General features: G+C 34.1%; 1 protein-coding gene across 1 annotated transcript; it reads left to right on the plus strand.

Annotated features, from left to right (window-relative positions):
- Positions 1 to 10,078: 10,078 nt before the first annotated feature.
- LOC127243695 (uncharacterized) lies at positions 10,079 to 11,733 on the plus strand. Its single transcript, XM_051263845.1, has 3 exons — positions 10,079 to 10,361; positions 10,412 to 11,227; positions 11,273 to 11,733. Exons 1-3 carry the CDS (start codon positions 10,079 to 10,081, stop codon positions 11,731 to 11,733), a joined length of 1,560 nt encoding a protein of 519 aa, XP_051119802.1.
- The last annotated feature ends 1,277 nt before the right edge of the window (positions 11,734 to 13,010 follow it).

Consider the following 13,010-nt stretch of genomic DNA (forward strand, 5'->3'; position numbering starts at 1 on the left):
CAAGAAACAAAAGCACTAACTGTATATCTTTAAAGCTCAATGTAACATATACAAAAAGCACTTTAACTAGAACTCTAGAGTACAAAGTATAATCTCATAAAGTACAATACAATAAAAAGGAAAACTGTTGAAGAAACAAAAGCGCTAACTATATTACTTTAAAACACAATGAATCAAATACGGAAAGCATTGTAATTAGAACTATAAAGCACAAAGTATGATTCCATAAAGTGCTATAAAATAAAAATAAAAGGCACTAAAGAAACAAAAACACTAATTGTATTCCTTTAAAGCACAATGTAACATGTACGAAAAGTACTATAACTCGAACGCTATAGCACAAAGTATAATCATATACAGTGCAATATAATAAAAAGAAAACTAGTGAATAAACAAAAGCCTTAACTATATTACTTTAAAACACAATGAAACAAATACGAAAAGCATTGTAATTAGAACTATAAAGCACAAAGTATGATTCCATAAAGTGCTATAAAATAAAAACAAAAGGCAGTCAAGAAACAAAAGCACTAACTGTATATCTTTAAAGCTCAATGTAACATATACGAAAAGCATTGTAACTAGAACTCTAGAGCACAAAGTATAATCTCATAAAGTGCAATATAATAAAAAGGAAAACTAGTGAAGAAACAAAAGCGCTAACTACATTACTTTACAACACAATGAAACAAATACGGAAAGCAATGTAATTAGAACTATAAAGGACAAAGTATGATTCCATAAAGTTTTATAAAATAAAAACAAAAGACACTCAAAAAACAAAAACACTACTTGTATTCCTTTAAAGCACAATGTAATATGTACGAAAAGCACAATAACTAGAACGCTATAGCACAAAGTATAATCTCATAAAGTACAATACAATAATGAGGAAAAATAGTGAATAAACAAAAGCCTTAACTATATTACTTTAAAACACAATGAAACAAATACGAAAAGCATTGTAATTAGAACTATAAAGCACAAAGTATGATTCCATAAAGTGCTATAAAATAAAAACAAAGGGCAGTCAAGAAACAAAAACACTAACTGTATATCTTTAAAGTACAATGCAACATATACGAAAAGCACTGTAACTAGAACTCTAGAGTGCAAAGTATAATCTCATTAAGTGCAATATAATAAAAAGGAAAACTAGTGAATACAAAAAAAGCCTAAACTATATTACTTTAAAACACAATGAAACAAATACGAAAAGCATGGAAATTAAAACTTTAAAGCACAAAGTATGATCCCTTAAAGTGCTATAAAATAAAAAGAAAAGGCACTCAAGAAACAAAATACTAACTGTATTCCCTTAAAGCACAATGTAACATATACGAAAAGCACTGTAACTAGAACTCTAGAGCACAAAGTATAATCTCACAAAGTACAATACAATAAAAAGGAAAACTAGTGAAGAAATAAAAACGCTAACTATATTACTTTAAAACACAGTGAAACAAATACGAAAAGCATGGTAATTAGTACTATAAAGCCCAAAGTATGATCCCATAAAGTGCTATAAAAAAAAAAAGAAAAGGCACTCAAGAAACAAATGCACTAACTGTCTTCCTTTAAAGCACAATGTAACGTATACGAAAAGCATTGTAACTAGAACTCTAGACCACAAAGAATAATCTCATAAAGTACAATCCAATAAAAAGGAAAACTAGTGAAGAAACAAAAGCGCTAACTATATTACTTTAAAACACAACGAAAGAAATACGAAAAGCATGGAAATTAGTACTATAAAGCACAAAGTATGATCCTGTAAAGTGCTATTAAATAAAAAGAAAAGGCACTCAAGTAACAAAAGCACTAACTGTATTCCTTTAAAGCACATTCCAACATGTACGAAAAGCACGGTAACTAGAACTCTAGAACACAAAGTATAATCTCATAAACTCCAATACTATAAAAAGGAAAACTAGTGAATAAACAAAAACCTTAACTATATTACTTTAAAACACAATGAAACAAATATGAAAAGCATGGTAATTAGTACTATAAAGCACAAAGTATGATACCATAAAGTGCTATAAAATAAAAAGAAACGGCACTCAAGAAACAAAAGCACTAACTATATTCCTTTAAAGCACAATGTAACATATACGAAAAGCACTTAAACTAGAACTCTAGACCATAAAGTATAATCTCATAGAGTACAATACGATAAAAAGAAAAACTAGTGAAGAAAACAAAAGGGCTAAATATATTACTTAAAAACCCAATGAAACAAATACGAAAAGCATTGTAATTAGAACTATAAAGCATAAAGTATGATTCAATAAAGTGCTATAAAATAAAAAAAAAAAAGACAGTCAAGAAACAAAAGCACTAACCGTATATCTTTAAAGCTCAATGTAACATATACAAAAAGCACTTTAACTAGAACTCTAGAGTACAAAGTATAATCTCATAAAGTACAATACAATAAAAAGGAAAACTGTTGAAGAAACAAAAGCGCTAACTATATTACTTTAAAACACAATGAATCAAATACGGAAAGCATTGTAATTAGAACTATAAAGCACAAAGTATGATTCCATAAAGTGCTATAAAATAAAAATAAAAGGCACTAAAGAAACAAAAACACTAATTGTATTCCTTTAAAGCACAATGTAACATGTACGAAAAGTACTATAACTCGAACGCTATAGCACAAAGTATAATCATATACAGTGCAATATAATAAAAAGAAAACTAGTGAATAAACAAAAGCCTTAACTATATTACTTTAAAACACAATGAAACAAATAAGAAAAGCATTGTAATTAGAACTATAAAGCACAAAGTATGATTCCATAAACTGCTATAAAATAAAAACAAAAGGCACTCAAGAAACAAAAACACTAATTGTATTCCTTTAAAGCACAATGTAACATGTACGAAGAGCACTATAACTAGAACGCTATAGCACAAAGTAAAATCTCATACAGTGCAATATAGTAAAAAGGAAAACTAGTGAATAAACAAAATCCTTAACTATATTACTTTAAAACACAATGAAACAAATACGAAAAGCATTGTAATTAGAACTATAAAGCACAAAGTATGATTCCATAAAGTGCTATAAAATAAAAAGAAAAGGCAGTCAAGAAACAAAAGCACTAACTGTATATCTTTAAAGTACAATGTAACATGTACGAAAAGCACTGTAACTAGAACTCTAGTGCACAAAGTATAATCTCATAAAGTACAATACGATAAAAAGCAAAACTTGTGAAGAAACAAAAGCGCTAACTATATTACTTTAAAACAAAATGAAACAAATACGAAAAACATTGTAATTAGAACTATAAAGCACAAAGTATGATTCCAAAAATTGCTCTAAAATAAAAACAAAAGGCACTCAAGAAACTAAAACACTAATTGTATCCTTTAAAGCACAATGTAACATGTACGAAAATCACTATAACAAGAACGCTATACCAGAAAGTAAAATCTCATACAGTGCAATATAGTAAAAAGGAAAACTAGTAAATAAACAAAAGCCTTAACTATATTACTTTAAAACACAATGAAATAAATACGAAAAGCTATGTAATTAGAACTATAAAGCACAAAGTATGATTCCATAAACTGCTATAAAATAAAAATAAAAGGCATTCAAAAAACAAAAGCACTAACTGTATATCTTTAAAGCACAATGTAACATATACGAAAAGCACTATAACTAGAACTCTATAGAACAAACTATAATATCATAAAGTGCAATATAATAAAAACAAAAAATAGTGTAGAAACAAAAGCGCTACCTATATTACTAAAAAATACAATGAAACAAATACGAAAAGCATTGTAATTGGAACTATAAAGCATAAAGTATGATCCCATAAAGTGCTATAAAATAAAAAGTAAAGAACTCAACAAACAAAAACAATAAATGTATTCCTTTAAGTCACAATGTAACGTGTACGAAAAGCACTATAACTAGAACGCTATAGCACAAAGTATAATCTCATACAGTGCAATATAATAAAAAGGAAAACTAGCGAATAAACAAAAGCCTTAACTATATTACATTAAAACACACTGAAACAAATTCGAAAAGCAATGTCATTAGAACTATAAAGCACAAAGTATGATCCCATAAAGTGCTATAGAGTAAAAAGAGAAGGCACTCAAGAAACAAAAACACTAACCGTATTCCTTTAATGCACAATGTAACATGTACGACAAGCACTATAACTAGAACTCTGGAGCACAAAGTATAATCTCATAAAGTCGAATACAATTAAAAGGAAAACTAGTGAAGAAACAAAAGCACTAACTACATTACTTTACATCAGAATGAAACAAATACGAAAAACATTGTAATTAGAACTATAAAGGACAAAGTATGATTCCATAAAGTTTTATAAAATAAAAACAAAAGACACTCAAAAAACAAAAACACTAATTGTATTCCTTTAAAGCACAATGTAACGTATACGAAAAGCATTGTAACTAGAACTCTAGACCACAAAGAATAATCTCATAAAGTACAATCCAATAAAAGGGAAAACAAGTGAAGAAACAAAAGCGCTAACTATATTACTTTAAAACACAATGAATGAAATACGAAAAGCATGGTAATTAGTACTATAAAGCACAAAGTATGATCCCATAAAGTGCTATAAAATTAAAAGAAAAAGCACTCAAGAAAGAAAAACAGTAACTGTATTCCTTTAAAGCACAATGTAACATATACGAAAAGCACTATAAGTAGAACTCTATAGCACAAACTATAATATCATAAAGTGCAATATAATAAAAACGAAAACTAGTGTAGAAACAAAAAGCGCTAACTATATTACTAAAAAACACAATGAAACAAATACGAAAAGCATTGTAATTAGAACTATAAAGCACAATGTATGATCCCATAAAGTGCTATAAAATAAAAAGAAAAGGCACTCAAGAAACAAATGCACTAACTGTATTCCTTTAAAGCACAATGTAACATGTACGAAAAGCACTAAGACTAGAACTCTATAGCATAAAGTATAATCTCATAAAGTGCAATGTAATAAACAGAAAAACTAGTGAAGAAACAAAAGTGCTAACTATATTACTTTAAAACACAATGAAACAAATACTAAAAGCATGGTAATTAGAACTATAAAGCACAAACTATGATCCCACAAAGTGCTATAAAATAAAAAGAAAAGACATACAAGAAACAAAAACACTAACTGTATTCCTTTAAAGCACAATGTAACATGTACGAAAAGCACTATAACTAGAACACTATAGCACAAAGTATAATCTCAAAACGTGGAATATAATAAAAAGGAAAACTAGTGAATCAACGAAAGCCTTAACTATGTTGCTTTAAAACACAATGAAACAAATACAAAAGCATTGTAATTTACACTATAAAGAACAAAGTATGATGCCATAAAATGCTATAAAATAAAAAGAAAAGGCTCTCAAGAAACAAAAACACTAACGGTATTCCATTAAAGCACAATGTAACATGTACGAAACGCACTATAACTAGAACGCTATAGCATAAAGTATAATATCATAAAGTGCAATACAATAAAAAGGAAAACTAGTGAAGAAACAAAAGTGCTGAATATATTACTTTAAAACACAATGAAATAAATACGAAAAGCATTGTAATTAGAACTATAAAGCACAAAGTATGATCCCATAAAGTGCTATAAACTTAAAAGAAAAGGCACTCAAGAAGCAATAGCACTAACTGTATTTCTTTGAAGCACAATGTAACATATACGAAAAGTACTATAACTAGAACTCTATAGCACAAACTATAATATCATAAAGTGCATTATAATAAAAATGAAAACTAGTGAAGAAACAAAAGCGCTAACTATATTACTTTAAAACACAACGAAACAAATATGAAAAGCATTGTAATTAGAACTATAAAGCACAAAGTATGATCCCATAAACTGCTATAAAATAAAAAGAAAAGACACTCAAGAAAAAAAAACAATAAATGTATTCCTTTAAGTCACAATGTAACGTGTACGAAAAGCACTAAATAGAACACTATAGCACAAAGGATAATCTCATACAGTGCAATATTATAAAAAGGAAAACTAGCGGATAAACAAAAGCCTTAACTATATTACTTTAAAACACACTGAAACAAATTCGAAAAGCATTGTCATTAGAACTATAAAGCACAAAGTATGATCCCATAAAGTGCTATAAAGTAAAAAGATAAGGCACTCAAGAAACAAAAACACTAACCGTATTCCTTTAATGCACAATGTACCATGTACGACAAGCACTATAAGTAGAACTCTAGAGCACAAACTATAATCTCATAAAGTCGAATACAATAAAAAGGAAAACTAGTGAAGAAACAAAAGCCTTAACTATATTACTTTGAAACACAATGAAACAAATGCGAAAAGCATGGTAATTAGTACTATAAAGCACAAAGTATGATTCCATAAAGTGCTATAAAATAAAAAGAAAAGGCACTCAAGAAACAAATGCACTAACTGTACTCCTTTAAAGCACAATGTAACATGTACGAAAAGCACTATAACTAGAACTCTATAGCACAAAGTATAATCTCATAAAGTGCAATGTAATAAACAAAAAAACTAGTGAAGAAACAAAAGTGGTAACTATATTACTTTAAAACACAATGAAACAAATACTAAAAGCATGGTAAATAGAACTATAAAGCACAAAGTATGATCCCATAAAGTGGTATAAAATAAAAAGAAAAGACACACAAGAAACAAAAACACTAACTGACATGGATACGAAAAGATCGGGACTTGCAATTCCACATATTACAATCGGACCAGTCTCGAGAGCTCGAGCGAAAGCGTGCATTGAAAAAGAAATTAGAGAATTGGAGCCCAACCAACGGACTATGTTACAACATGCGAGGACTTGATGGAAAGTCTAGTGCGAGTGCCGTGGTTGTAAAGGTTACATTGGAGCTTGCAACACCTCAACCGGAAAACTAACGGAAAAGTTGTGCAAACCTAGGAGTTTGCTAAAATAAAGGGTTTAATAGGTATTTATATAAACCTAGGTTGCACATGCTCAAATGGGGGGGGGGGACCATCTATTGGGACCACTTATACATATAGATATATAATAAACTCTCTCTCACATGCCTCTCACATGCAAGAGGGGACCATTAGCTAGGTGTCAATCAATGAGAGGTTACTTAGTTATACTAAACCTATCCCACATTGGAAAATCACTCCACTTGCCCCTTCCCCCACTCCTATAAATAGGACTCTTAAGGTGCTTTGTAAAACACACCAAGCAAGAATATTTTTGTGAATATTTGATCTATTATGATCATTTTCTTTTTATGGAAAGTTATGCTTGATAGCAATACTTTCTCTTTTAGTCTAATATTTCATGGAATGCAATTCCATTGCATGGTCCATGGGGTTTAGTTTAAAAATTCGGGTTTGAGTATAAGCCTCAAGTTCGTGGCATTTGGGGAAGGTGGAAGAGCTCTCCAAAGTGTCGACCGAGGTGGTGCCTTCGTGGAGGATGGTTCGATGCTAGAAGGGTATCGGGTCGTGCTTACGTTAGTACTTACTTAGGTTTGCTTCTCTTTCGATTATCCTTTTTCTTGCTTTATTCATTTCCGCTTAGTTAATTTGTTCTTTTCTTGCTTTGTTAGTTCGTTTATTTGTTCGTTCTTTCTCGTTGTTTATTAGATAGTTCCGTTTTAGTTAGTTTATTCCGCGTCTTGTGTAGTTCATCAATTCGGTCCATGACATATATTAAATTTTCGTATCAGAGCAGTTTAATCAATTTACACTATCTTTATTCCAAAAATTCCGAAAAAAAAAATTCCTTTGTTATCTTTTCTTTTTTATTCATTCCTCTAGTTGTGTAGTCGAGCTGTTTATTGCATATTCTTGACGTAGATTTGATCTCGAGTTTTGTCATTGCTTGGCCTTCTAGTGTAGACGATTTGATCCTCTATGCTTCCTAGTGTACAACATGCACGCTACATCCATATGCATTATATGAACTCAAGCTTGTGACTTTGTTGACGAGTGATTTTAATTGTACACTTCATGCTCTTGTTTGAGTTTTACGAGTTTGTTCTTCTTTGAGTGTTGCAAGTTTGTTCTTGTTTGAGTTTTGCGATTTTGCTCTTGTTTGAGATTTGCAAGTTTGCAGGTTGTTGAGTTCGTTGTTGTTTGAAGTGAGGTTGAATTAATTTTGAGTTGGATGTTGTTGGGGAAGTGTAAGGAGTTATTGTTGATGTATTGTTTTGCCTAGGCCTCATAATATTGCCGGAAAAAAAAAAAAAAACAAAACAAACAAAAAGTTGAAAAAAAAAAATTTGTTGCAAAGAAAAGAAAAAAAAAAGAAAACCAAAATATTTGAAAAAAAAATGAAATACAAAAACAAAATCGAGCGGGAGGACTAGAGCAATATTTTTGTCGATAATCTTGTTTGAGTTGTAGTTTTCCCATACGAGTTCCGTTTTTCGCGTATGATATGCCATTGGAAAGCTTGTGAAGTGGGGAGAAAGTTATATAAATCAGGTTTTGTGAGTTTTTAATTGACATTGATTATTCAGTTTTGGGTTTTTGAGTTTGGATCGATTTTGTGCTTGTCATATTCGTTTGACATGTTTTAAAAGGGGTTGATTATTGTGGTGATTTGGTGGTTGTTGAGATCTATTCAGCTAGTGTTTCTTGTTGACTTGCTTAGTTCCGGCATTTGTGTGTTGTGTACGTTTGGTCATTCGTTCGTGAATGAATGAGTTTGCACTACAAAAAAATAGTATATTTGTAACGGAATTTTGTCCCTAAAGTTCACGTAGCTAAGGTAATTTTATCCCTAATTCCGTCTCTAATGTCATTAGTAACAAAAAAATTGAATTTATGGACAAAAAAATTTTGTTACAAAAATGATATTTTCTTGTAGTGTTGGTTCTTTGCATTGCATGATTGACACTATCTTGAGCTTTCTTTGATTGAGTCGTGTTTAAAGTTTCTTGTCCACTTTAAACGCGAACGTCACTCAGGTTCCACCTTTACGACTCCATCAAGGCACACTTTAAGAGCTTGGAAACTCTACCCATTTGTCGAGAGGTATACACGAGTGTGCGAGAGGGGTGATTGTGAGGACTAAGTTTCAATATATATATATATTAGTTTGTTTTGGTGCAGGTATGGCTTCGTTGGATGATATCTTGGCTGCGATAAATAAGCAAAGCAAGGATATGCGAGATATTAAATACGAGTTAGGCGGAAAGATGGATAGCATGACATCTCGTGTGGATCAGCAAGGTCGAGAGATACATGACCTACGGAGTCAAGTAGGTCATGTTCGAGGTGACATAGATGATGTTGTGGATGCTCGGATGAAGGCTTATGCGGAGGCCTTGTTAAGGAAGGTTGATCAAAATATGGAAAAGAAACTCGATGAGGTTTTCGATAAGGTTGCTACTCTTGAAGAAAGGGGAAGTCATAGTGATGCTAGACGTGAAGAAATCCACCTTGGCAAGCAACCTATGGGCTCAACAAGTGTTTTCCCAAATTGATCTATCCAAGTTGATGACTTTGGCGAAAGACGTCATACTAGTCCAAGGCCTACATCTATCCAAGGCCGACGAGGAAGACGGGATGCTACCAAAGAGTTACTTGATGAATTTGACTTGGAAGAAGATACCCATAACCGAAGGAGCCAAGTTCGAGTTAATGAGGTTGATGATAACATGCAGTCCATCAAGTTCTCCATACCACCTTTCGTAGGATCGGCTGAACCTAATGAGTTTCTTGAGTGGAAAAGCAAAGTGGAGATGATGTTTGCATGTCATAATTACTCGGAGCGCAAGAAAATTCAGCTTGCTGTTGTGGAGTTTAAAGAGTATGCTCTTGTTTGGTGGGAGAAGATACAAGCTGATATTGCAAGGTCCAGAATGCCTCCGATTGAGACATGGGCAGCCCTTACTCTAGCTATGCATGCACGTTTTGTGCCCCCGCATTATCAGATGGATCTTCTTCAGAAAATTCAGTTTTTAGTCCAAGGTAGCAAGACGGTTGAGCAGTACTACAAGGAAATGGAGATGCTTATGATGCGGGCTTAGCTTGTGGAAGATGATGGAGTCACCATGTATTGGTTTCTCAAAGGGCTGAGACGTGATATTATGATTCAAGTGGATATGTATCCTTACAATTCTACTTTGGAACTTGTCCAACTTGCTACCAAGATTGAATCGCAGGGAAAGGTAGGAGTAAATGTGAGCTTTGGAAAGACGTCACCAAATTTCAACAAGTTTGGGGGTAATACAGGATCAACAAAATCTTGGCCCAAAGGAGATGATAAGCACACGACCAAGAATAAGCCGCTTAAGGTGGTTAAGCGTGATGAACCAAGGAGAGTCAGCAAGGATGGTTCACCAAACAAAGCAAAGGATGTCACATGCTTAAGTGTCAAAGGAAAGGTCATTATGCCAATACATGCCCTAATGTGCGAACTGTTGTGCTTTGTGACAATGGGGACTATGTACTTTTGTCGGATGCTGAGGGTGAAGATTGGGAACATGAGGTTGAGGCGAGTGAGGATGAAGCAATCCAAGAGATGGAAGAGCACGTTGAAGAGGATTCATCCGGGGAGTCTCTAGTGGTTTTGCGAATGCTTGGAGCAGTTCCCAAGGAGTCGGAAAAATTTGTTGATCGGGTTAAGGAGCAACGGGAGAATTTGTTTCATTGTCGGTGCAAGATTGGTGGGAAGCGAGCGTCGATAATCATTGATAACGGAAGTTGCACCAATGTCGTAAGTTGGTATGTGGTAGACAAGCTTGGACTCCAAACTATCAAGCATCCAACTCCATACCATCTTCAATGGATGAACTCTAGTGGAGATATGAAGATCACTAGGCAAGCCAAAGTTCAAATTTCAATCGGCCCATACAAAGAGGATGTCCTTTGTGATGTTACTCCGATGACCGCATGCCATGTGCTTCTTGGCCGACCATGGCAATCCGATAAAGGAATTATCTATGATGGCAAGACTAACAAAGTTAGATTTTATGACAAGGGCTACAAGGTAATGATTCTTTCTTTGCCATTGAAGGAGGTTCGAAAAGATCAAGAAAGTTTGCGAAAGAAGATGCAAGAGGCTGAAAGCCTTAAAAGAGCTAAAGGAAAAGAAGTATCCACAGAGAAAAAGAGAGAGTCTACTGCTAAGGGTTCCAACATCCTTCTTTCACTTACCGATTTTCAGAGAGAAGTTGGTGACCTAGATCATCAAAAGGGGGGTTGTTTTATGTTGTAATGCAAAGATTTATTTCATTCTGATAAAGATAATCTACTCACTAATTTTCCCATTCCCTTTGCGAGGATGCTTGAAGAGATGAAGGATGCATACCCGGAGGAACTACCACAAGGACTACCGCCCATTCGCGGGATAGAGCATCAAATTGACTTCGTACCTGGTGCTTCGATCCCAAATCGTCCTGCATATCGGTGCAACCCAGATGAGAATAAGGAGATTCAAAAACAAGTCCAAGAACTTCTTGAGAAGGGATGGGTTCGGGAGAGCTTATCACCATGTGCTGTTCCTGTTATCATTGTCCCCAAGAAGGATGGAACTTGGAGGATGTGTGTGGATTGTAAAGCGGTGAATGCGATTACAATTAAGTATCGACACCCAATCCCGCGCCTTGATGACTTGCTTGATGAGATCAATGGAGCGAGAATCTTCTCCAAGATTGACCTTCGGAGTGGATACCACCAGATTCGTATGCAACCCGGCGATGAGTAGAAGACGGCATTTAAAACAAAGCTAGGTTTGTACGAATGGTTGGTAATGCCATTCGGTCTAACTAATGCTCCTAGTACCTTCATGCGTTTAATGAATCATGTTCTACGTGCTTTCATTGGTAAATTTGTTGTAGTATACTTTGATGATATTCTTGTCTACAGTAAAAGTGAAAAAGAACATGTGGAGCATGTGCGACTCGTCTTTCAACGGTTAAGGGAAGAACAACTCTATGCTAATTTTAAAAAGTGCATATTCCACACTAATGAAGTTGTTTTCCTTAGGTTTGTAGTTAGCGAGGATGGCTTGAAGGTTGATGAAACAAAAGTAAAGGCAATTAAAGAATGGACACCTCCAATGAATGTGGGAGAAATTAGGAGGTTTTTGGGAATGTGTGGATTTTTTCGGAGGTTCGTGCCTGGTTTTAGCTTGATCGGTGCTCCTCTCACGTCCTTGCTCAAGAAGGGAGTCCCATTTAAATGGGAGCAAGCACACGAAGAAGCGTTTGAGACATTGAAGGCAAAGCTTACTCAAGCACCAGTACTTGCGCTACCAAATTTTGAGAAGACCTTTGAGCTTGAGTGTGACGCTTCGGGCAAAGGCAGGGGTGCAGTTTTGCTTCAAGAAGGTCGACCCATAGCCTATCATAGTGAGAAATTTGGAGGGGCTGCCTTGAATTACTCTACATATGACAAGGAGTTGTATGCGGTGGTACGGGCTTTAAAGACATGGCAACATTATTTGATGCCACGAGAGTTTGTGATACACACCGATCATGAGACCTTAAAGCACTTGAGGGGGCAACGACAGCTGAATCGAAGGCACGCACGATGGGTATCTTTTATTGAGTCATTTCCATACACCATCAAGTACAAAAAGGGTAAGGATAATATTATCGCGGATGCACTCTCACGCAGGTATGCTTTAATTTCATACGCGTCCACGCATTTATTAGGATTTGAGCATGTTAAGGAATTATACCACACTGATGAGGATTTCAAAGATGTGTTTGTTTTGTGTGAGTTTCATGGGCATGATAAGTATTGCAGACATGAGGGATTTTTGTATTATGATAATCGACTTTGTATCCCAAAATGCTCCATTCGGGAGTTACTAATACAAGAAGTTCACGGTGGTGACATGATGGGCCACTTTGGGAAGAATGCTACAATGGAAGCTCTTGGAGAGAAATTTTATTGGCCTGGAATGCACAAGCAAGTTACATATTATATTTCGCGATGCGTGACGTGCCTTAAGGCCAAGTCAACACTTAAGCCACA

The sequence above is a fragment of the Andrographis paniculata genome, unplaced genomic scaffold, assembly GCF_009805555.1.
Source record: "Andrographis paniculata isolate CXL003 unplaced genomic scaffold, ASM980555v1 Contig97END, whole genome shotgun sequence".
Classification (NCBI taxonomy): Eukaryota; Viridiplantae; Streptophyta; class Magnoliopsida; order Lamiales; family Acanthaceae; genus Andrographis; species Andrographis paniculata.